The sequence below is a fragment of the Pollachius pollachius genome, assembly GCF_949987615.1.
Source record: "Pollachius pollachius genome assembly, chromosome: 1".
NCBI classification, from domain to species: domain Eukaryota; kingdom Metazoa; phylum Chordata; class Actinopteri; order Gadiformes; family Gadidae; genus Pollachius; species Pollachius pollachius.
This window is the reverse complement of record NC_136934.1, coordinates 5827889-5850059: the sequence shown is the minus strand read 5'-3', so window position 1 is coordinate 5850059 and position 22171 is coordinate 5827889. Positions and strand designations below refer to the sequence as shown.

Sequence of the window (22171 nt, the reverse complement as noted above, 5' to 3'; positions counted from 1 at the left end):
ACTCAGCCCCACAGTAGGAGGTTAGGTCTGAGGCCTTGACTTTGGTCATTCCATAACTTTAATTCATGCAGGTGTGCCTGAGCTCACTATGCTGTTGAATGTTTCACTTTCCACTTTTCAACATGAAGCCAACATCTCATGTTGGCCTATTTTTTCATGGTGGTCTCAATGACTCAATGTGAAGTGTGATTTTTCAAGTCATGTGAATACCAAGATAAAGATGGCAGAACTGTATGCTACTTTTCTGCTTGAGATTGTCATGTCATCCAACAAACATTATTCTAAACATTGAACAACCAATTCAATATCAGAAAAACAATATGTTCTTCAAGCCGAGCATTGTGGGGCTATTATATGACTGTTACTAGTTAACTTCTTACCTCTATTGAATTTAACATTGTAGGTTGCAATTATAACCTACTTTTTTATATATAACCTGCATATTTTATAACAGTCTAAACGATTGCTGAATACATCTCCAGCTCTTGGAAGATTTTTTCAGCAACACTTTAGGACAAGTATAATGTGCTCTAATGTATATGCAAGTATACACAGATAACATAGACACAACTAATAATATACCAACGTCCTCAAGCAGGTTATCAGTTATCAAATGGATGTGATTTTAGGATTTTAGTACATAGTCGAACCCCTTGTTCAGCAGAAGGATCTCCTTAATTGTGCCCTCCTTAGAACTGCAGATTAATGACACACATTAGATGACAGAAAACACTGACGAGCATTTCTACACAACGTCGTTATTTTTAACAACATCGCTTGAAATTCCAACGTACCAATCTGTAAGGGTGCTGTTAATAAGTGTTCAGGATTTATCAATAGAAACCACAACAGTAGCAGCTGAATACTGAAGCAATGTACATGGTATTCCGTTATTTCCGATACGGAGAGCGTCCGTGACAACCACCCGGAAGTTAAACAACATCAACCTTCCGCTCACTGGAACGGTCCAATATTAGTGTTTAAATAGGGGTGTTTCGGTCATGTTAGAAATAAATCTAGAACATTAAATTAAATATGACTACATTTTAGTAGATAGAACATATTATTAATTGATATACATTTGTATCATATTTAGCAATTGAAAATATCTGAATTGAGGTTGGAATACAAAACTCTTAATCTGTGAAATGTCCCATTGTCAGCTGACGATGTCGGGTTCCAGCGGGTACTGGCGCTGTAGGAGGGCCTATGTGTTGACATGGTCTTACATTCCAAACAAACCTTGCATTTGGTTGTTTAGATTTTTTAATATCCTGAAACATGCATTAAACGTTGACAATCTGGGAATATTGGCGCGTCTCTCTAAATCATGAAAACTGCCAAATTTGCTGCTTAATGCAATAGCAGAGTTTAAGTAAGTTTAATACTAGTTATGTTTGTACGCAATAATCCAAATCAACCCAAATGATGTGAGGTTATAATGTTACCATTTGTACACATTGTTTAATTTAGCATTGCAAAGGTACGGATGTCTATCCGTCACCGTGCATACCGAAACGCTATTAATGCTTACAACACGCTGATAAGAGATAAGGAATGCATTTCACTTCACTTCACTTCACTATGCTCAGAAGCTGCAGAAACGAATTCAGGAAGTTATGAAATATGTATGACTTTAAACAAGTCCCTATTGATCAAATTTACATTCATGTTGTGTACATTAATAACCCTGTAGGATGGCGAGCTCCAAACGTGTCATCCAAATCTCGGGCATTAAAAACCGAACCCAGAAGAGGAAAGTAGTCGAAGGGATTCTGACGCTTGGTGGAAAATATATTGGCGGTTCTGTGAGTAAAATGCAAGACAACCAATGGCATATTTAACCAGATTTATATGTCAACTGGTTATACCATGTTAAACAGCCAATCTATTTCTTATTTTATTCCAAAGTTTATGCATGCTTTCACTTTCACTATCGCTTGTGCCTGTGTTACGTAGCACAGCAGTAGTTGACAGTAAACGGATCATGTCTATTCATTAAGGATGTCTTTCAGGGCTATCAGCAAGACATCACACATCTTATAGCCTCTGGATTCTCGCAAAGTGAGAAGTTTTTGGCAGCTTGTGCAGCAGGTAATTTCCCACCAAGTTAATTTGATGCATAGTTATACACTTTATGTTGTTTACTATATATCAACACATCAGATTATAAATTCTAAAGTTATTCTGTCAGTCCTATCATAATATGGCAAACTGAGGTTTGTTACTTTGAAGGAGAATTGTAATGTGTCACACAAATGATGCCACATTAAACATATTTTGAAAGCATATCATATTGATCTAGACTGAAATTAATTAAATGGTCTAAAATTAATATAATACATTTTACAGTGCATTTATTTCCTGTTGATATACCAAGAATCGTGGACGTTTGACTAACTATTCCATTACAAAAAAAGGCCTTATTGGACTGTCAATAAAAAATACTACTCAAGAGTCATATTCCTAAGTCATTTTCTCTAGAAAACGTAAAGACATGTTGCTCTTCATATTCCCCACCCTCTCCTTCCAGGAAAATGGGTGTTGACTGAAACATATGTGCTGGACAGTGTCCAAAGGGGCTTCTGGCTGCCCGAGGAACCCTACGAGGTGGCCTTGTCCCAGAGCACCCAGCAAGCCCACAACCCCGTCAGGCAGTGGAGGAAGAGGGTGGCTGATGGGAGCCTTCCAGGGGCCTTCCACGGCTGGACAGTTCTCCTGGTAGTAGCCGACCCTTTGAGCAGAGCCATCTTCAAAAGGTGGGATCACACAAAAACATGCATTTGGAATATAGGCAATGACAATATTTAAAATAAATGATCAGCTATATATTTTAAATCAAAATATAAAATAACATTAAATATATTGATATAAATCAGATATTGGAATTATAGTTGGAAGCATTATGTATTTTTTGTTGTTTTTTTGCTTTTCAGGCTCCTAAAAGCAGGCAAAGCCGAAGTATACCTATCAACTCCTCCTCCTCCTCATGCAGCCATTACTCATGTCCTGGCAAAGCCCCTACCCAAGGACCTCCAGGGCCAGATAGCTCCCTGCTATCCAGTCAAACATGTGGTCCATCATCTTTTCGGGGTAATAGACTTCATACTCCGCTACCTGTCCACAAATTTACCGTGCCTGCATCACGTCCATTTAGTGTGAGAATCAAGCGTGCTGACGATTGTAAGAGGAAATATATCAATGAACAATCACATAAAAGGTTGTGCAAGATGGTGCAAACTAAATTCATATAGGTTTGTACTAATTCAATAAAACAGGCAGTGTCTAAGTGAAAATAGGATAACCGTATTCCAATGTATGATAATTCACCAAAGAGAAGCTTAACCATTTCAATCAACCATTCAACCTAGAAGTGTATGGAATCTTATCTTTTGTCGTGATTTTTTTGTTCCAGGGCCATTTTGTTGATTTGCGCGGTACTTTTGAAGCTAAAGAGGAATCGCCAGCAGAAGCTGAGCCAGCTTTAATTGACTTTTGTCAGTTGGAGAAAGAACTCAAGGAGTACATTATGAAACGAGAGGTAGGCGCCTCACTTCATTAAATAAATAATACTTAGATAAACTAGGTGTTAGATTTCTGGAATGTAATGAAGTGCATGTCCTGTATCGCGTCGTTCTACATAATCTTATTTTATAGGAACAGCCCAGACTCGTGTTCCCGGAGTTCCAGAGCTACCATGAGCCATTCAGTCTAAACTCAAAGGTAACGCATGCAGACGCACACACCCCACCCTGACCAGAGTCCAAGTGCTCCATCAAGAACAATGGGTCATTCAATTTCCTTTTATGTCACATGTCTGAGCGTGAAGTGACAGCTTGAACAAGGGCACATTATACACAGGTCAGCGGTTTAACAACTGCTATCAACTGATCTACCAGGTGTGATTGGCATATCTATTAGCAATAGTCTCCCCAGCCCTGTCCATAACTTACCCAAGTGGATCTCTGTCAGATAGAGATCACGAGAGCTCTGGTATTTCCTTTCTGGGCTCACTGAAGCTAAATGCAATTGCCCATTACCTGAAAGAAATGACCCCATTCTCTTCCTGGGATCTTTGATGTCCCTCAACTTCTTTATTTCTTGACTATTTTGCCCTCCAAAGCCAGACTTTATTTCTTTGCATACCATTATTATGATTTTTTATTTTCCCCACTATTATTCAATCATGTACTTCCTGTCACCTTCTTCTGCTAATCTACTTCCTGTCCACTCCAACAGGCGGTGGAGGCGGACTTCAACAACGTGGGCACTATGATTGAGAGCGGCCTCTTGATGGAAGCCTTGGACTCAATTAGGGACACTCTATCTCCTGGGCTGCTGCCGCCTGCAGCCTTCCTGGTCTCTCTGTTGGAGCACGCGCTGCAGGTAGCCCCACGTACACGACAGTTCACCGTCCCGGCTGAATGCTATTGGTTCCTGAGGATGTACGGTTACTGCTATCGGTTAATGAGGAAAAAGGCCCTCTGAAAACGTGTCAGTCTTGACCCTTTTTTTCCACAGCCATAAGCGTTGCATTGTCTATTTCTGAATGAATTGTAAAAAGAGTTGAATAAAGGTAGAAATCGATAGCTTTGAAGTGTATATATGTTCAGAGTTATTCTGATGGAGTTATTTTCACTTTGTACCGCTGTACCACACATTCTTTACTCAACAGGGAAATGCGTCTGCCATCTACCTCCGGAATCTGCAGCAGGTTCTACACAGCCTGCTGTTGAACAACCCCTCCTGGCTGTCTCCTAATGCTGTGAAGAAATATTTTACTGAGCTGCTGCAGTGTCCTCAGTGCAAGAGAGGCCTCTGGCCTTTCATAGAGACCATAATAAGGTACACGTCACAACACAACACATCCGTGTCCTCCACTCGAGTGTTGATGGGTTGATGTTAGTATATCGATGATAGATACATGTATGTATGAATGTGTGTCTGTCCAGTTCCAGAATGTCTAGTAATGCTGCATGCCATCCCCTCCCGGGGCCCGCCTCGCCGTCTCTGCTGTGTCTCCATGGCAACCTGCTGGCGTTGGTGCTGAAGTTGTTCCAGGGCGAGCTCCATTCAGTCGCAGCACGGTAATGCTGTGATTTGAGGAAGCAGCCTGTTTTTTTTAACACGCCGTCGTAAAATAAAGAAATATGTACGGTTCATATTTTAGTGTGCATTAACTGACTTTTCATCGTGGAGTTCTTAGTTAAAAATCGATTTGATGACACATTCTCACTAAGTGTTAGTACTTAAGTACCTTAGGTCGAAACCTTTTTAAACAAACTTTTGTGAGTCTGCTCCGATAATAATAACAGTGTATTTGCGCCCCAGGGACTCTGGCCTTCTGAAAGGAGCAGGGGTCTCTCGACTGCCTGCCTCTGGCTCTCTGCTGTACGAGACCTTCTGGACTGTGTGGGAGCGCTCCACGCTGCTGTCCACGGCCGTGAAGCAGCTCGTTAAGCTGCTGGTGCAGGTGCTGCTCTGGGAGAGGGAAGTCGAGGTGATTCTTTTGTGAAACTCGACGATCCACCCGGCGCAATTGTTGACCTTTATTTTCTTAGTTTTTCAGAGCTCAAATGGAAATGTAATTGCTGTGAATAGCAATTGGGTTATCTTGATGCAACATCAAAATCTGAGCGTGGCGGAGTCTGTGGCGGCTACAACCACCGCCACTCATGTCTTTTCTTGCCTCCCCCTCGACTGAAGGGCGAGGCCGAGAGGGAGGCCAGGCAGGAGCTCCGGATGGGGGAGACACTGCTGGACATGCTGGCCGTCATGGTGGAGTTCTGGTGCCAGCAGCACCTCAAACTGAACCAGACCCTGGTGGAGAAGGGCCTGGAGGACCTGGGAGAGCACGTGGCGGTCAGCGCTAGCAGCCAGGGTACGCGGATCGGAACACTATCATGGAGTAGAACAGTGGTTCTCAAATTGGGCTCCGCGTTCCCCTAGGGGTACTTTGGAGTAATGCAGGGGGTACTTGAAAAAATAATAGAAAAATAGCCAACTATCTTTATTTATTTTTTCTGAAGGCTTCTGTTTTGTGCCAGTGATTGGAGCAAATCTTAAGAGAGAAGTAGAAAAAGTTTAAAAACCACTGGAGAAGAATATAGAAAAGAAGATGGTGTCATTGTGTGATATGATGAGGAGGAGGTGCCTGCTGATGGGATGATGTTCCCGCCACAGATGTACCGCCGGGTCTTCTGGTGGAGCTGGTCACCAGGATACCCTCCAGCAGGTTGAGATTGGTGATGGCCGACGCTGTCTTCAGGAACCTGTGCTGCCGGAACGGGGTCACTGTCAGCGATGAGCCCCTGTCGCTCAAGAAGATGGTATGTTGGGGAACAATGTGTGACATTGCTTTAATATAAATGCATCCGTTATATAGACACACTGTCTAGCTGTTGGAATCCACTTACTGAGTTTTAACCTTCCTGTTTCTAATATTATTAATTTGTGTTCTATTTAGGAAAAATGCTTATTAAATGCTTACATTAATAATAAATATAAAATAACTACAACTTTCGAATGTACCATTCGAAATAATAATAATAATGGATTGAATTTATATAGCGCTTTTCTAGACACTCAAAGACACTTTACAGTGAAGGGGGGACCTCACTCAACCCCACATGGAAAGAACAGAAGCTTGAAGTTGATAGAGACCAGTGCGTTAAGTTCACCTGCTCCAGAGGCAGGGAGATAGCTTGTAGGTCGTTGCATTATTAAGGTGCTGTTGGAACATCTGGCCTTCTCCCTCTCACAGTTGGCATCTCTGTGTCTTTATTAGCCTGAAGAAACGCAGACAAAAGGACAGCACACTCTAATGTGTGTGTGTGTGTGTGTGTGTTTGTGTGTGTGTGTGTGTGTGTGTGTGTGTGTGTGTGTGTGTGTGTGTGTGTGTGTGTGTGTGTGTATACGGGGTCTGTGACAGGTGTCATCCTACCTGCCTGCCTTGGAGAGGTTGGTGGAGGGTCCCAGGTGGGCCGACAACAGGGGGCCATGCCCTGTGCCTGAACCCGTCTCTCACAGCTGGACCAGCCCGCAGAGGTACGGTGGGTCAGTACCACACAGATGTCTGTCAGCGCCACCACTGCTCCCCCCCCCCCCCCCCTCCACTGTACGTACATGCTGCCCGAGGCGGGATGGCGAAGAGCGTCTCTGTCGTCACGGTTGATGAGGCTGTTGAGGGAGACGGAGCTTTTATTCATACTTACTGGGATTCAAGGTTAACTGTTTGTTTAGTGTTTTGAATCTTACTGTGGTGCGTGCGTGTGCGCGTGTGTGCGTGAGCGTGTGTGTGCGTGAGCGTGCGTGCGTGAGCTTCATTCTCTGCGTTCCATTATCATTCATTAAGCACCCGAAGGCCATACAAAAAAAGACGTTGTGTTCCATCAATTATTTCCGAGAGGATTTGTAAATAACGCACACCGCAGCGTCGTCGAGTTTGATACGAACCGGGAGAGAACGAGCGGAGGGGGGAGGAGGGGCTGAGTGGAGGAGGAGCGGGTGGCCTGAGGGAGGGCAGGCTGGCAGCAGAGAGCCGGGCGGGGGTCAGGCTCAGCTCCAGGGCCCCCCCCCCCCCCCCCATGTGACGGTTCATCTCGTGTCGGTCCTATCAGGGAGCTGCTGGCTGACAGGGAGGGGGGAGGGGGGAGGCCTGACCCCCCCTGCTGCTGCGGCCGACTCAGACAGGAGGGCTGACAGACTGACGGGACGGAAGATGAAGAGATCCCACCCAAGCATACGCACACACACGCATTCACACACAAATACGATTTGTGTGTGACGCACACACGCACACGAAAACAAAATCACACACAAACGCGCGCACATGCACACATGCACACACACATACGCCCTCACGCACAGACACACACACACACACACACACACCCACAGACAGACAGACACACCCACCCCCACTCCTCCCCAATCGGATGACCTTTACCCCGGACCCTTCTCCCACACGACCGCCGACGCTCACGGCCTGGCCACTCCCCCCCACCCATAGCCTGGTGGCCACTCCCCCCCCTCTCCCTCCACCACCCCATAGCCTGGTGGCCACTCCCGCCCCCTTTCCCTCTTTTCTGGTTCATCGCCGCGCCGCTCACATTCTTAGCGCCTGCTGCCAGCCCCGATTGCCGTCGCCCGCACACGGGAACGCCCCGCGCTCCGTCCCAGACATCTGCTGCTCCGCCAGCAGGTGGTTGGCCCGGAGAAGGGCCGAGTCAGGAGGGGTGCGGGTTCATCTGAAGGCTACTGCCTCGCCGTGCCTCGGCCTACATGTCCCAGCCGCTATCCCGCCCCCAACCCCCCCCTCCCCTTGGCCGTTACAGTACGCCGAGCACAGCAAGCGCCATCGCCGCCGTTTTTCCACAGTTTCGCCTGATTCCGTCGTAAACCTTCTCAAGTTTACAAGAAAATTAATGGTACTTTTTATATAACATATATTGATATACATATAAATATTTTTTTGCATTTACAGCACAACAGAGAGACGGGGGTTTGTGGGGCAAGGGTCCAAGACAGACCTCGCAGGTTTAATCGCAGGTTTAACGAGCGGGGCTCGATGGCTGTTTGACTCTCTGTCTGGCTGGCTGCCCCCCTGCTCTCTGGCTTCACCGTGGTTGGGGGGGACGCTGGAACTGAACGAGGCACCCCCGTCCCACCCACCCAGTCACTTAATCAAGCACAGCTTATTGCTTTTCGTTTGTCGGACCATTTGAGCAGGCAATTACACTCCATATTTATATCCATACTGAGGATTATTCCTTAACCGTAATAAGCAGGAGGGGGACTAAGTTAACACAATGACAACAAATGTCAATGGTCCGAAGTTCAGTAGTTCCAAGGTCATAGTTCAATTATTATTATTATTTATTTTATTTATTTTTTTCTTCGTTTTTTGGATGGGCCAACAGAACGCCGGCCTCCTTTAGGAACAGTAGCCCACTGGGGCTACTCTGTAACCAGAGAGGCTAGGCCACAGGCTAGCCCCTATATTAACAGTAGCCCACTGGGGCTACTCTGTACCCAGAGAGGCTAGGCCACATGCTAGCTCCTATAGGAACAGTAGCCCACTGGGGCTACTCTGTAGCCAGAGAGGCTAGGCCACATGCTAGCCCCTATAGGAACAGTAGCCCACTGGGGCTACTCTGTAACCAGAGAGGCTAGGCCACATGCTAGCCCCTATAGAAACAGTAGCCCACTGGGGCTACTCTGTAACCAGAGAGGCTAGGCCACATGCTAGCCAAGTATCATCCCCTGCTGCCAGCAAGCCAGCCTGGACACAGGACTCCTGGGTTAAGTGGTTTGGGATGAGAAGTGGCACTCCCTATTTGAGACAAATTTATACAGAAGCACCCATACACACAGACACAAACACACACACACACACTCACACTCACACACACATCTCGACTCATCTCTTCCCAGCCTTGTCCCGGCTAATAACAAGCTACGTGACAGGACGCGTGTTTCTTCCTCACTGCTGGGAGCGTCTTACTGGCTTCTGAACAAGCCAATTACTAGGGAACAAGTCTCTTCCATACACTATGAATGGCACTTCTCTTCCGCTGTCACACACACAGGCACACACACACACGCAGTCGTGCGCACACACGCTCTTACATCAGACGGTGTGCAGCAGGCGGATCTCCCCTCGCCGCTCACAGAACTAGTGACAGCCCACAGCTATTAGCACACTGCTACTTTGAACAGGCTTCAATCCCTCGTACTATTTATTCCTCCTAATGCGCTCGCTCTCATTGAATTCTAAATGGGAGACAAAGTGCTTCGGAGACAGGAACGATTAAGTGTGTGCGTGTGCCTTGGCTTGTGCAAGTTTGTGTGTGTGTGTGTGTGTGTGTGTGTGTGTGTGTGTGTGTGTGTGTGTGTGTGTGTGTGTGTGTGTGGAGGCAGGCTAGTACATCGCCTGCGCGAGTGTTCAACAATATTTGCCAAACTCCCAAAGAGAAAATTGTCACGGGTTTTGTGGCGATATTCACTTGATCAGCGGGATTGATTTGCTAATGGGGGGATTTCAATGCAAAGTCATCAGCGTCTCACACCGACCCCTATGTATGCTGTTTGATTGCCAGCTCTCTCTTAGGCTCCGTAGATCAGGATTGGTTTGGGGGCAACACTCGGTCACATTCATCCGGAGCACGGTTTAATTGAGTGTTGAGCTTTGATCGAGGAGGAACATATTTGTATCTGTATTTTTACACAGCACACCGTGACCTTGTTGTGACCTGTTTGTGTGTGTGTGTGTGTGTGTGTGTGTGTGTGTGTGTGTGTGTGTGTGTGTGTGTGTGTGTGTGTGTCTCCGTGTCTCCATGTCTCCACGCAGGATACAGAGCAGCTCTATAAATGAAACAAGCCCGGGGAAGGAGTTCGTACCAAAAGGTCTTAACAGAGTCAACGCAGCAGGTGATGATGAAATACACACACACACACACACACACACACACACACACACACACACACACACACACACACACACACACACACACACACACACACACACACACACACTGACACCGTGTTACACCGTAAAGTTTCACAGATTTGCTCAGAGCTGACTTTTAATGGACTGATGCACAGACCGGGTCATCAGTGCCGAGGTCCATGATTGCCTTGTCATCACTTTCGGCTTAATGAAGATCATAGCATATCTGGAGGGAGTCAATGATTTGCATAGGATTACTCTTCCATGCAATCAGCCGCGCTATGGACTTCTTGGTCCTTTTATGTAGGGCAGGGTTTTGTGCTTTTGGCTGGTATTCCTGACTCAGTCTTGTTACGCTCCTTTGTTCCTGCGCAATGGCTATTTACAAACGCGGACGCATTGTTATCGATGGGTCGGGATTCACGAATGCATCCTTTTTTTCGTATACAAACAGAAAACATTTAGGTACAATAAATAAAATGCGAGGCGCATGTGTCAGCGTAGCTGGCAGCGCTGTGCTGATGATAAAAATAAAAGGGGAAAGTCCCTCAATTAGATGCAGGCACTGCACTTGGCTTGAACCCGCTGGAGTGTCAGCACTCATATCTTCCCCTTCGACCTGATCAGAAAGACCCGGTGAGGGGGAAGGAGGAGACGGGCGTGGGGGGGAGCAGAGGAGTCAAGGCTGCTGGCATTAGTTGTGTTTTCCGCTACGTGATCTCTATACCGATGCAGTCGGCATACATCTTTCATGAACCAGCGGCAGCGCGTCCTCTCTCTCTGCTCCCCCTCATTCGATCCTCACGTGGTGCTCTCCCTCCTTCTCTCGGATAAATGTTGTTGTGTTTCTTTCTGTTCTATCTCCCCTCACAGGGTTTTATCTTAACCTTTATTGGTCGCTTAGACTCAGTGCTCGGGGTTCCAGCAGTTCAGAGGGTTATTGATGTTGATCCATTTATTATTTAAATAAAGTGTGGATCTTTCTCTGGCTCGTTTGACGCTCATATTCAGCTCATTCTGAGCATCAAGCTCAGACTTGATGTTTTGATCCCGTCTATAAAGCGACTGACGCAAACCATATGATCTTAATTTATGGGAGTGAATTGCCAATTTACTCTTGCTAAAAACAGACATGACCTTGCTCTAACAGTGTGGATACCTCCATGGTGTCGCTATAGGGGGTTGGGGGGGGGGAATTAACCTGTGTCCATTATCCAAAGAGTTTCTTTTTTACCGGTTAAAGAAAAAACTAAACCCATAACTGGCACCGAATAACTTTCCAACACATTGCAAAGAAATGGCGTTGTTACTGGCGTCCAAGTGCTTTTGGTTGTACCGCGCGACACATAGCAGGAATGTTAGCAGGTATAAAGAGCAACACATACATTAAAGTTGTGTTTTTTTCTTTCTATTAAAGTGTGAAAAAGGGGATTGTTAGAGGATTTATAGAAAAGGACAGACAGATTTATCCTTTCAGTGCTTGTAAATGCTGAGCATGCAATTACCCCTATAATGGAGGCGTTGTGTCCAAATTGGAACCATTAAAGTGATTTAACAGTGCATGGATTGGCCCTGGCATTTGCGAGGATGTGTACACAGGGAAGGTAGTAGAATGGCTGTTTAATCACGTCAGTTTAGAGCCCGGTAATGGCAGCGGAGTCCATGTACAACGCTGACCCCACCATAAGGTACAGCTACTCATTAGAGGCTGCAGTTTGGAATGGAGTTCAAATGAAGGTGTGCTGCCCTTATTTTGGATGGCAGTATTTTTTTCCTTTTCTTTTTTCCCGTACAATTGTTAACCTAGAATTTGTGTTATTGTCTTTTATTTGGCGGTTGATCCATGTTGGGCGCAACACCGAAGCGACTGGGATTTTCAGACCACTTACGAGCCACGGTTTTACTTACAAGTTACAAGTTGAAGAAGTTCATTGTGGAAAATAGAAAAAGCCGCCTTGGGGAGTGTTAAACTATTTTCCGATTGAGAGTAAGCTCTCAGACCTGGGAGTTAAAATAGACACTTGTCATTTTGCCGTCACCAATCCATCTACTCATTTATCAGCTAATTAATCGGTGCCTCTCTGCTCGTCATGGCTGTTTTGAGCGCTGTCGCATGGTGTATGGCACGCGAGACAAGCCCCGGCGAATGTATTCTGAGAAGTCAAGACGGAGAAAGCTGTGGTCGGTGATTAGCAAATGCCAATCAGGCATGGATCATCGGTGCAGCGCGGTTGACGACTCTTCCACATAAAAACATTTCATATGAAACTCCTGGAGAGATGCAGGGGCTTCACACTGTTCAAGACTTCACAAAGGTGTCCAATGTTAGAAGCGATGGAGCCTTTAGAGGAAAACTATGTAACGTGCACTGTGTTTTGTTCGGTGTAGTTTAGTTTATTTTTTTTATTTTTTTGACCTGAAATAGTACTGATACATAGTCCCTCCATTTTCTGATTCTCATCTCCTCCCCTTCATCATGCAAAAGGTTTGGGGCATCCATTGCATCTTATCAAACACCAGACACCATCAGAACCCCCCCACCCACACACACACACACACACACACACACAGACACGCACCCCACCAGAAGAAAGGACCTCTTGAAGATAAAATGGCAACCCAACATTTGCAATATTTCCCCACCCCCACCCCCTTTCTGTGCTTTGAAATGAAGGGACCCCTTTTCCTCTTATCCCCTGGCTCCTCTCTGCCCCCCCCCCACCCACCCACCCTTTACCCCCCACCCCCTGCTGCCCCGGCCTCAGCTCAGTGTGTGCCGGAGTGGAGCCTCTGTACCCGTGTGGGCGTCCTGGGGAGAGGCTAGTAAAGCGTTTATTAGGGGGCTTTGCAGTCCTGTATTATTCTGGCAAGCAGTGAGCCACTCATGCCTGGCCTTTAACTTCCCTCTGAAGTTCAGCCATACATGAAAAGAGGGCGGCCGGCCTCTTAATGTATTCCTGGTTTAATAGTATATGGTCAAAGAAAATGGGGAGGGAATGGGGGGGGGGGGAAGGGGAAAGAAATTGGTAATGGAAATATGGTGGGAATTCCGCTTGTTTGTTTATTTATTTTCCGACCTGGGCATTGGTCGCCCGGCGCCGCCCATCACAGAGTGCCGTGGCCGACGCCCACTGGAGCCTTTGAACCGCGGAGCTGTGGAGGATCCTGTTGAGGGCTTTGTGCTCGGGCTCTCTACCAGAACTTACCCCCCATACCCAAAAGGAAGGACAGGATCAAAGACTGTTTCTCCTGCTCTCCACCTGCCTACGTTATTAGCTTTGTGGGGCTTTGGTCCATGTTAGAAAATCGCGTCGCCTCCAAGTATAAGAAAGAAAACGAGGCAAGAGGAAAAGCAAATGAGCACCCCCCCCTCCTCCCCGCGCCATCTTTAATGTTTTCTCAGCCCTCTCTTTTCTTTTTTTATCTCTCCTCCAAAGATCTTTCTCATCATTCTTCCTAAATCCCATCTTATTGGAGGCTGGTTTTGCGCTGGTTAGGGAACTCTCCCTGGGATGTTACTGGTGTGTCTGCCATGGATGGATGGGGCGGGGGGGGACAATGGGCAGGACATAGGGCACACCCTAATTTCAGATTGCTCTCTTCTCTCCTCGTTTCTCTTTCGCCGCCTCTGCCGGTGGTGTGTTTGGGTGCCTCTTTCGGCGTGTGTGTGTGTGTGCCTACATGTCAATATATATGTGTATCTGCCTTTTGTTTTCCCGCGGAAGGCGAGACGTGTCTGCACCGAGCGTGCAAGAGGGACCAAGTGGAGACGGTCCGACACATCCTGTCGCTCCCCGGGGCGGACGTCAACGTTAAAGGTAGGAGAGAAGCTTTACCCAAACTCGGGAATTTCTCCGTCGACTTTGCTTGTCGTATGCGCTCCTTCCTTCCCTGTTAGCCTTCAGTGCATGGAGGAGCGATTAATACGGGCGGTGTGGGGTTGGGGGTGGTGGGATGCAGGGGGGGGGGGGTGCGCGTCATCAATGGGGTTAACCTTTAGTTAAAATGAGCAGGGTGTGTCTTGGAGCAGCGGGGTGGGTTTCAGATGCACGTTGTTTTTTGTGATTTAGAGCCACTTTGCTAAGTGAGCGGAACGCCCTTTGATATTTCCAAATGACTTTTCTTTCGCTGTGCGTTTTAAACAACGTACATCTCTGGGCTGGAATGATGAGTTCCTGAATACGCTTCTGTTTGAAACTTGTTATGTGCCTTCCAGTGTGTGCCGTTACTGTTGAAAGCACCTTTCATGTGTGGTAGAGGCGATGGCGAGAATGCATTCCCGATTGCCCGAGCTAACCAAATTTTCAAATTATGAAGGAATTTATTTTTAAAATGATTGCAGCTAGATTGATGATTATTATACGTTTTGAATATAAAGTAAATGACAGACTTAGAATAAGGGCACCGCACCAGTCTGAGTCATTTTCCATTAAAGTTTCCAGTGAAACTTTCTTCCCCATCCGAACACCGCTTGTGTCCCTCCCAATTGCTTGCGTGTCTTTTTTGAACTTTATCTAAACGCCCACTTGCATCGTTTTTGTTTACTCCAGACCACGTCGGCTGGACGCCGCTGCACGAGGCCTGTAACCATGGCAGCAAGGCGTGTGTGGAGGCCCTGCTGGCCCACCGCCCCGCCCCTCACCTGGAGACCGCCGTGGACGGCATCAGCCCCCTGAAGGACGCGCTAAACAACGGGCACCTGGACATCGCCAAGCTGCTGTTGGAGCACGCAGGTGGGCACGCCGACCCGTCACATTCGCACCTCCTCTTCCCGTCGACGGATGGGGGCTTGTTGACGCACCCGTGTGTTTGTCCCGGGTTGTATTACAAAGGCGATTTTGTAACGCTGTGACAGTGTATTTGCGTATATTTGCATAACGCGATCTGATTGGCCGACGGATCCGTCGCTGCCTGAGAAGTTGAACATATCTCAACTTTTTGACTCAGGCAACAGAGCCGACAGAATGGACGGACCCACAATGCATTTCGAGAGCGCCCCATGCAAAGTCAATGAGATCCGCCGCCGGACGCATGTAGTGTGAATGTAAACCTCGCAGTGTGAGCTTTCCAACCCTCCAGCCCGACACTGGGAATAAGATATTCTGTTTAGGTTTCGCCAAAACAAATTACCGCTCACATGCAATTCATTCCTTTTTCTGGCTTGCGCAAGCATTAGCCACAACTGACTTTTAATGTTGTCCGTCGTATATTTGATTTATGTGAGTGCTTGTGCTAAATACGTGCCAAGGTACATATTGCTTGCACCAAAAAGAAAAAGGAATCATGTCACAGTTTTGCCATTCGAGCTGTCAAACTATCCAATATAGCGGACTACTTTCTCAACTTGAATCCCTTTCTCAATCCTTTGAATCCTTTCTTACTAGTCACTGTACTCATTTAGATATGAATCCCACATGTACATCCAAATATTTCCCTGTCATACCGTCATCGTGTCGGTGTATCCTTCACTGTGTTAATATCACAAAGATGTCGATGTGTGATATTGGATTCATGCCTTTTGGTGGGCACTTTCATCCAAAGTGTCTTCCCAACACTGTGACTGTATTCATTCTCAGACTGGCCCCAGGAGGAAATATAGCTAACAAGCAATAGCTAACGCAATGCTAGCTTCCACAGTTGAGCTACACAGGGCCACAGGTCCATGTGTCAGTATCGCCCAGGTCTGCCTGTGGCTACGGTTAGCAGATTCATTTCAGGAGAGACCCTTACTTATATGCTATTTTAATTCAACGTGTCTAGCATTGGAGCTGTGCTTCTTGACCTGTTGAATGCCACTCTCTGCTGTTTCACTTGCATTTACCCACCAAAACAAGAATTCATCATCAATGTAGCAAAGATGCACTTTTAATTGTTAATGAAATGACTGAGGTGAAACAGGGCTTGTGTGTTTGTGAGTTTGCTATGCGTGATTGCTTCTGTGTGTTTTGTTGCATTTGTTTGCCTTGCAGGTATAACTTGACAGTGGGGGGGGGAGTGGATGTGCTTCTAGGGTGCGCATGGGCCTTTATTCATACACTGTGTGTGTGTGTGTGTGTGTGTGTGTGTGTGTGTGTGTGTGTGTGCGTGCGTGCGCGTTTAAGGGCGTCACAACCCCTGCGGAGACAGGGTTGAACCAGTCTGCCACGCACTTCAGTGTGCTTCTGCTCCCATTCACTTCCCGCTCTGACTAATTAGAACTAATTTGATCTGACTTTCCCATTAACACATGTACATATTCTGGCCTCAAAAAATAAATTAGACTGGGATTGTTTGGTCCCGCAGAGAACATAGGAGCTCTCTCTCTCTCTCTCTCTCTCTCTCTCTCGCCCCTGCCATGGCACCGGTATTGGAAGGAGCGAGCTAAAGGAGGTCAGACGACGGAGAAGAAGCTCCGTGTGAGAATGAGCGGGGCTGGTTGGAAGTGCGTGCGTGTGTGCGCGCCGCAGACGTCTGGCCTGCTGTCTAGGCCAGGTCTCCAGGCGGGGCTGCGGGGGTAGAGCTATAGGCGTGGGTTGGTCTTACCTCCAGGCCGACGCGGTGCCCTCCGCACAGTTCCCACCTGCCGACTCCCACGGCCCACCGCAGTGGGGGGCCCCCAGGGGCCGGGCGAGAGCGTCGGCAGCGAGCGACGGTGGCCCCACCACACGATGCCGAGAGGAGTGGGGTTTATGTACAGTGTCTCCCTGTCTGCGTCTCTCTCGCTCAGTCTCGTTTCGTCGTCTGTCTGGTTGCCATGGCGACCACGGTCTTGGCTAAAGCCTCGTGTCTCGGTCTGCCTACAGCTTTGCGTTTCTTTTCCTTTTACTCCCGACGGAGTTCAGAAGTGGTGAGTGAGATATCGGATGGAGCCGAAGAACCGCACCGCTATTTAAACAATGGACGCGCCCCCCCCCCCCCCCCCCTCTGCTCCCCCTGAATCGCCCGGTTTCCTACGCCAGAGGGAACACCTTCTGCGTTGACCTGTTGCTGTAGAAAAAACAAAGAGGGAAAGAAAAGGTAACTTAGGGTCACTTTGGCTCTTTAGTTTTCAACGGAAACAAAACGCGGTGAGCTGCCAAGACGGCCCAGGTAATCAGGTATTCACGCGGTTGTGCTCGTTTGTTGTGAGCAGCCGGGCACAGACCGGCTGCATTCAGCAGCCAAGGCCTGTGAGGGCCAGAGAGGGCAAGTCTGACACTGGCACGCCAACAAAGCCTTCCTCTGGGAGTGATCTCACCCTTTAGAACGCTCCCTTGCTCGGAGGCCTCCGCTGTGTGTGTGTGTGTGTGTGTGTGTGTGTGTGTGCGGAAATAGAAAAAGGGTGAATTGTGGTAGGGGGAGGAATTGGACGGCGCTCCGATCCCCTCTCCCCTCTCCCCTTCAAGGCCTTGGGAGCTGGCAGGGGAACGCTGCAATGGCTGAGGGCAAGGCTGACTCTGCCCTGCCCAAACCCCCCCTGCTGCTGCCCAAGGCTGCCCCCCACGACCCCGCGTGTTTGTGTTCTGCCTTTCGTGCGTGTACATTTGTGCGTCGGCCTATGTAGGCATTTCTTTTGCGTACGTGTTTGTGTTTCCTTAAATCGCAGAGCATGTTCTTTATTTTTTACCCTCTCTCTGTATTCTCTTCAAGGCCAGTTTGTTCTGTCGTTAGGCCTCTCCTGATTCTCCCGCTCTTCCCAATAGTGGACACCTCCCCCCACCACCACCACCACCACCACCACCACCACCACCACCACCATCTCATCCTCTCCCACCACCTCTTCCAACACACACACACACACACACACACACACACACACACACACACACACACACACACCTCCCCCCCTCAGAGCCCCAGCCTCTGCAATGGAAGGGATGAAAGTGTTTAATTTCGCAGGGTGGCCGGGGCAGCTTGTACCCTTGATTAGAATGGAAAATGACCCAGGGCATTTAGCTGTGCAGCATAGGCCTGGCATACAGAGAGATGTACACAATCACAGGATTGTACACACACACACACACACACACACACACACACACACACACACAATGAGACATAAACACACACACACACACACACAGTGAGACATAAACACACACACACACACACGCACACACACACACCCACACACACAATGAGACATAAACACACACACTCACGCACAATGAGACATAAACACACACTCAAACACACAAACACACACGCACATACAAACACGCACACATAACACACAGACACACACACAAACACACACGGAGACACGGCAGAGGGCGTGTCAGTGAGCAGAAAGGGGGTCAGAGAGAAAGGAGCCTTTACGCTGTCACCGCTCACTCCTGCCGCTCTAATCTCTGGTGGCATCCCCTCAATACAGCCCACCGTGTTAGTAACCACAACGTGTTCATCTCCAGCTCAACACCTCACACACACAGGCACAACCACATACACACACACAGGCACAGCCACACACACACACAGGCACAACCACGCACACATACAGGCACAACCACGCACACATACAGGCACAACCACGCACACATACAGGCACAACCACGCACACATACAGGCACAACCACGCATACATACAGGCACAACCACGCACACATACAGGCACAACCACACACACATACAAGCACAAACACACGCACACACAGTCACAACCACACACACGTCCAGGCACAACCACACACACACACAGGCACAACCACACACACATACAGGCACAACCACACACACATACAGGCACAACCACACACACATACAGGCATAACCACACACACATACAGGCACAACCACACACACATACAGGCACAACCACGCACACACACAGACACAACCACGCACACATAGAGGCACAACCACACACACATACAGGCACAACCACGCACACATACAGGCACAACCACACACACATACAGGCACAACCACACACACATACAGTCCCAGCCACACTCAAAGTCGCCAACATGCACACATGTAGACACGCACACACTGGGTCAAGCAGACACAGACACACACAGGCGCAAACACACACACACACACACATTCACAGCCGTACACACACACGCACACACAAAAACAACCCTGCTCACAGGCAAAACCACACACACACACAGGCCCAATCAGACACACTCATACAGGCGCAGTGACACACACTCTCACATGCACAACCATACACTCACCCACAGGCGCAACTACACACACTTACAGGCACCACCACACTGTGGCACATCCAACACACTCGCTCAAAGGCATAACCTCGAGCACGCTTATCACAGCGATGTCTGTCAAACATCGACGACGGTCTGATTCCGACTAAATGATTTCCCGCTAAAGCACAGGATTCGTTGTGTCTGGAGAGTAAGAGTGCAGTGGAAGGACGGCAGGCATACAGCCGTAGTGTGGAGTCTTTTTGTCTCTTTTAATTCCCCGCCAAGCGGAGCGCAGCCCCCCTCTGATGAAGTCGGATTGAAGCCACCGAAAACGCGACGAGGCATCGTGTCTTGCCATCGTGTCAGACACACACACGCGCGCACACACACACACACACACACACACACACACAAGTGCGCGCAGGGCAGCCGATTTTCTTTCTAAGCAGGTCCCCGGGACTGTGATGTGAATGTGAGTGTTTGTGAGGCAGAAGGATGTCATTTACCCAGCGGCAGAGAAACATGTGCTCCCTCTGGACCTCTGTAGTCAGACGAGGCAGGCTCGGGTCTGTTTGTCTATCTCTGTCATCGATACAAAAGCCCGTGTGTATGCACACACACACAGACACACACACAGACACACACACAGAAACAGAGACACACACACACACACACACACACACATACACACACACACACACGCAGACACAAACAGAGACACACAAAAACAGAGACACACACACACATAGACACACACACACACACAGACACACACACATAGACACACACACAGACAGACTCACACAGAGACACCCACACAGCTTCAGATCCTCTTACTGTAGATCATCTTGGCTGCAGGTGCGGGGGAAACCAGTACATTTCTTTCCGGCTCAGCTCTTATTTCCCTGTGGGGGCCGGACCGCTGGTGGGTGTGGGAGGAGTGGAGGGCTGTGCTGCTGATTATCAGAAGGTACTGGGATGTGGATGTTTCAAGTGTAGCTTTTTCTCCAGGCTGTGTTTCAAGGTCTTCACTCTGGGACTTTTCTCTCTCTCTCTCTCTCTCGCTCTCTTTCGCTAGCTCTCTCTCGCGCTCTTTCGCTCTCTCGCTCTCTCGCTCTCTCTCTCTCTCTCTCGCTCTCTCGCTCTCTCTCTCTCTCTCTCTCGCTCTCTGGTCCCTCCTTCTCCAATGGTGGAAAATAAATCTGCAGCTCTCTTCAAGAGTTTCTCAGCCCTTGCTCGCCCTCTTCTGAGAAAAGGCTATGCTTAGTTTACTCAGCTAACCCGTGGCACAGGTCTGTATGTGAGTGTGTGAATAGGCACCCACACTTACACAAAGAAACGCACGTGCACACACAAATGCACACATACACACACACACAAACAGGCACATGTCCACACAAACACACACACACACACTCTTTCGGACTGGCCTTCATACATTCAGTAAACAAGAATTGTGTGTGTGTGTGTGTGTGTGTTTGTGTGTGTGTGTGTGTGTGTCTGTGTGTGGGTGAACAACTGGCCCTGCAGCCGTTGGTGAATCCGAAGGCAACAGAGAATTAGGTTCTGTGAAAGGAAGCAAGAGAGGCCATGGAATACCTGCCAATGCTCTGTCCTCTTCACCCACAGTCATTTTTCTCATTTATTTCTATTCATGTTTTTTTTTAATTTTTATTTAAGGCCACACGGAAATGCAAAATGCCGAACTTTAAAGTATTATTGAAAACTTTTCTATTGAGAAACAAAACGTGCTTTCAGGGGTTGTTAATGCAGAGCCACTGCCGGAGTTTAAAGAGGGACATCCGCCACGTTCGGTCACAGGACGTGGCGGATGTTTTTGTCAGGCTTGTGGATGCTTTTGTGTTTTGGGGGCCACAGCCCTGAACCCCAAAGTCTTCTCCAAGGTCCCCTGGTTTTATTCCCTCCCTGCAGCGGTGTCCCTCCATGAAGCGAGCCAGGAGGCGGGTCAAACAAAAGCCACAGACGGTTCCTGTGGAAAATTGAAATCTTTAGAAAGATTTCAGAATTGTGTGAGATTTGATGGTCAAGTAAAAAAAAAAAAAAAAGGATTCGGCAGAGAATACTTCTTGTCTGAGCGGTGAGAGAGAGAGAGAGAGAGAGAGAGAGAGAGAGAGAGAGAGAGAGAGAGAGAGAGAGAGAGAGAGAAGACAACACAACACTGAGCATGGAACACATTCAGGGAGGTTTGAGAAGATAGTGAAGGCTTAACAAAGCGTGATAATAACGTGGTTTTTTGGGGTGTTGGGCGTCTTTTTGTCCTGTCTGTATCGGGATAAACACAATTTGAAGGCCTCTTCATCCACACAAAGTTGGACAGAGAGAATAATGCACTCCATATTCTTCAGGACAGAGCACCTGCTCAGGTGAATGAAGCCAGAGCTCCACAAATCCAACTTTTCTCAATCACCCTCACATTATTTTGATCGCCCGGAGGAAGGAACTCAAACTAATTCGGAATCATCACACCCCTCACCGTTCAATAGAGAACCGAATGCTAATGTAGTGCCGTCCTATCATTCTCCTAATTTCATAAACGTGTGTGCTGCGAATGTGGTTCTCCATCTTCACTGATCTCTTCCTCTCTCCTCTA

General features: G+C 47.9%; 2 protein-coding genes across 3 annotated transcripts in view; one reads left to right on the top strand and one right to left on the bottom strand.

Annotated features, from left to right (window-relative positions):
• The window catches only part of kiaa0825 (KIAA0825 ortholog), a gene marked incomplete at its 3' end in the record, with an annotated part of 104615 nt that extends 103714 nt beyond the window's left edge, over positions 1-901 (bottom strand). The window contains 1 exon segment of the mRNA XM_079751840.1: positions 795-901.
• Positions 902-1219: 318 nt separating this feature from the next.
• Positions 1220-22171, top strand: part of slf1 (SMC5-SMC6 complex localization factor 1) — a 28379-nt gene continuing 7427 nt past the window's right edge. The window contains exons 1-17 of one of the 2 annotated variants that reach the window (XM_079756778.1): positions 1220-1375; positions 1697-1808; positions 2016-2094; positions 2534-2759; positions 2937-3093; positions 3416-3541; positions 3658-3723; positions 4240-4386; positions 4676-4845; positions 4953-5087; positions 5332-5500; positions 5707-5881; positions 6184-6329; positions 6932-7056; positions 10352-10431; positions 14176-14268; positions 15001-15183. In XM_079756778.1, the coding sequence (XP_079612904.1) occupies positions 1698-1808; positions 2016-2094; positions 2534-2759; positions 2937-3093; positions 3416-3541; positions 3658-3723; positions 4240-4386; positions 4676-4845; positions 4953-5087; positions 5332-5500; positions 5707-5881; positions 6184-6329; positions 6932-7056; positions 10352-10431; positions 14176-14268; positions 15001-15183 (2188 nt within the window). In that variant the 5' untranslated portion in view covers positions 1220-1375; position 1697. The remainder of the gene's footprint in view (positions 1376-1696; positions 1809-2015; positions 2095-2533; positions 2760-2936; positions 3094-3415; positions 3542-3657; positions 3724-4239; positions 4387-4675; positions 4846-4952; positions 5088-5331; positions 5501-5706; positions 5882-6183; positions 6330-6931; positions 7057-10351; positions 10432-14175; positions 14269-15000; positions 15184-22171) is intronic. The other variant, XM_079756779.1, reaches the window with a different exon arrangement.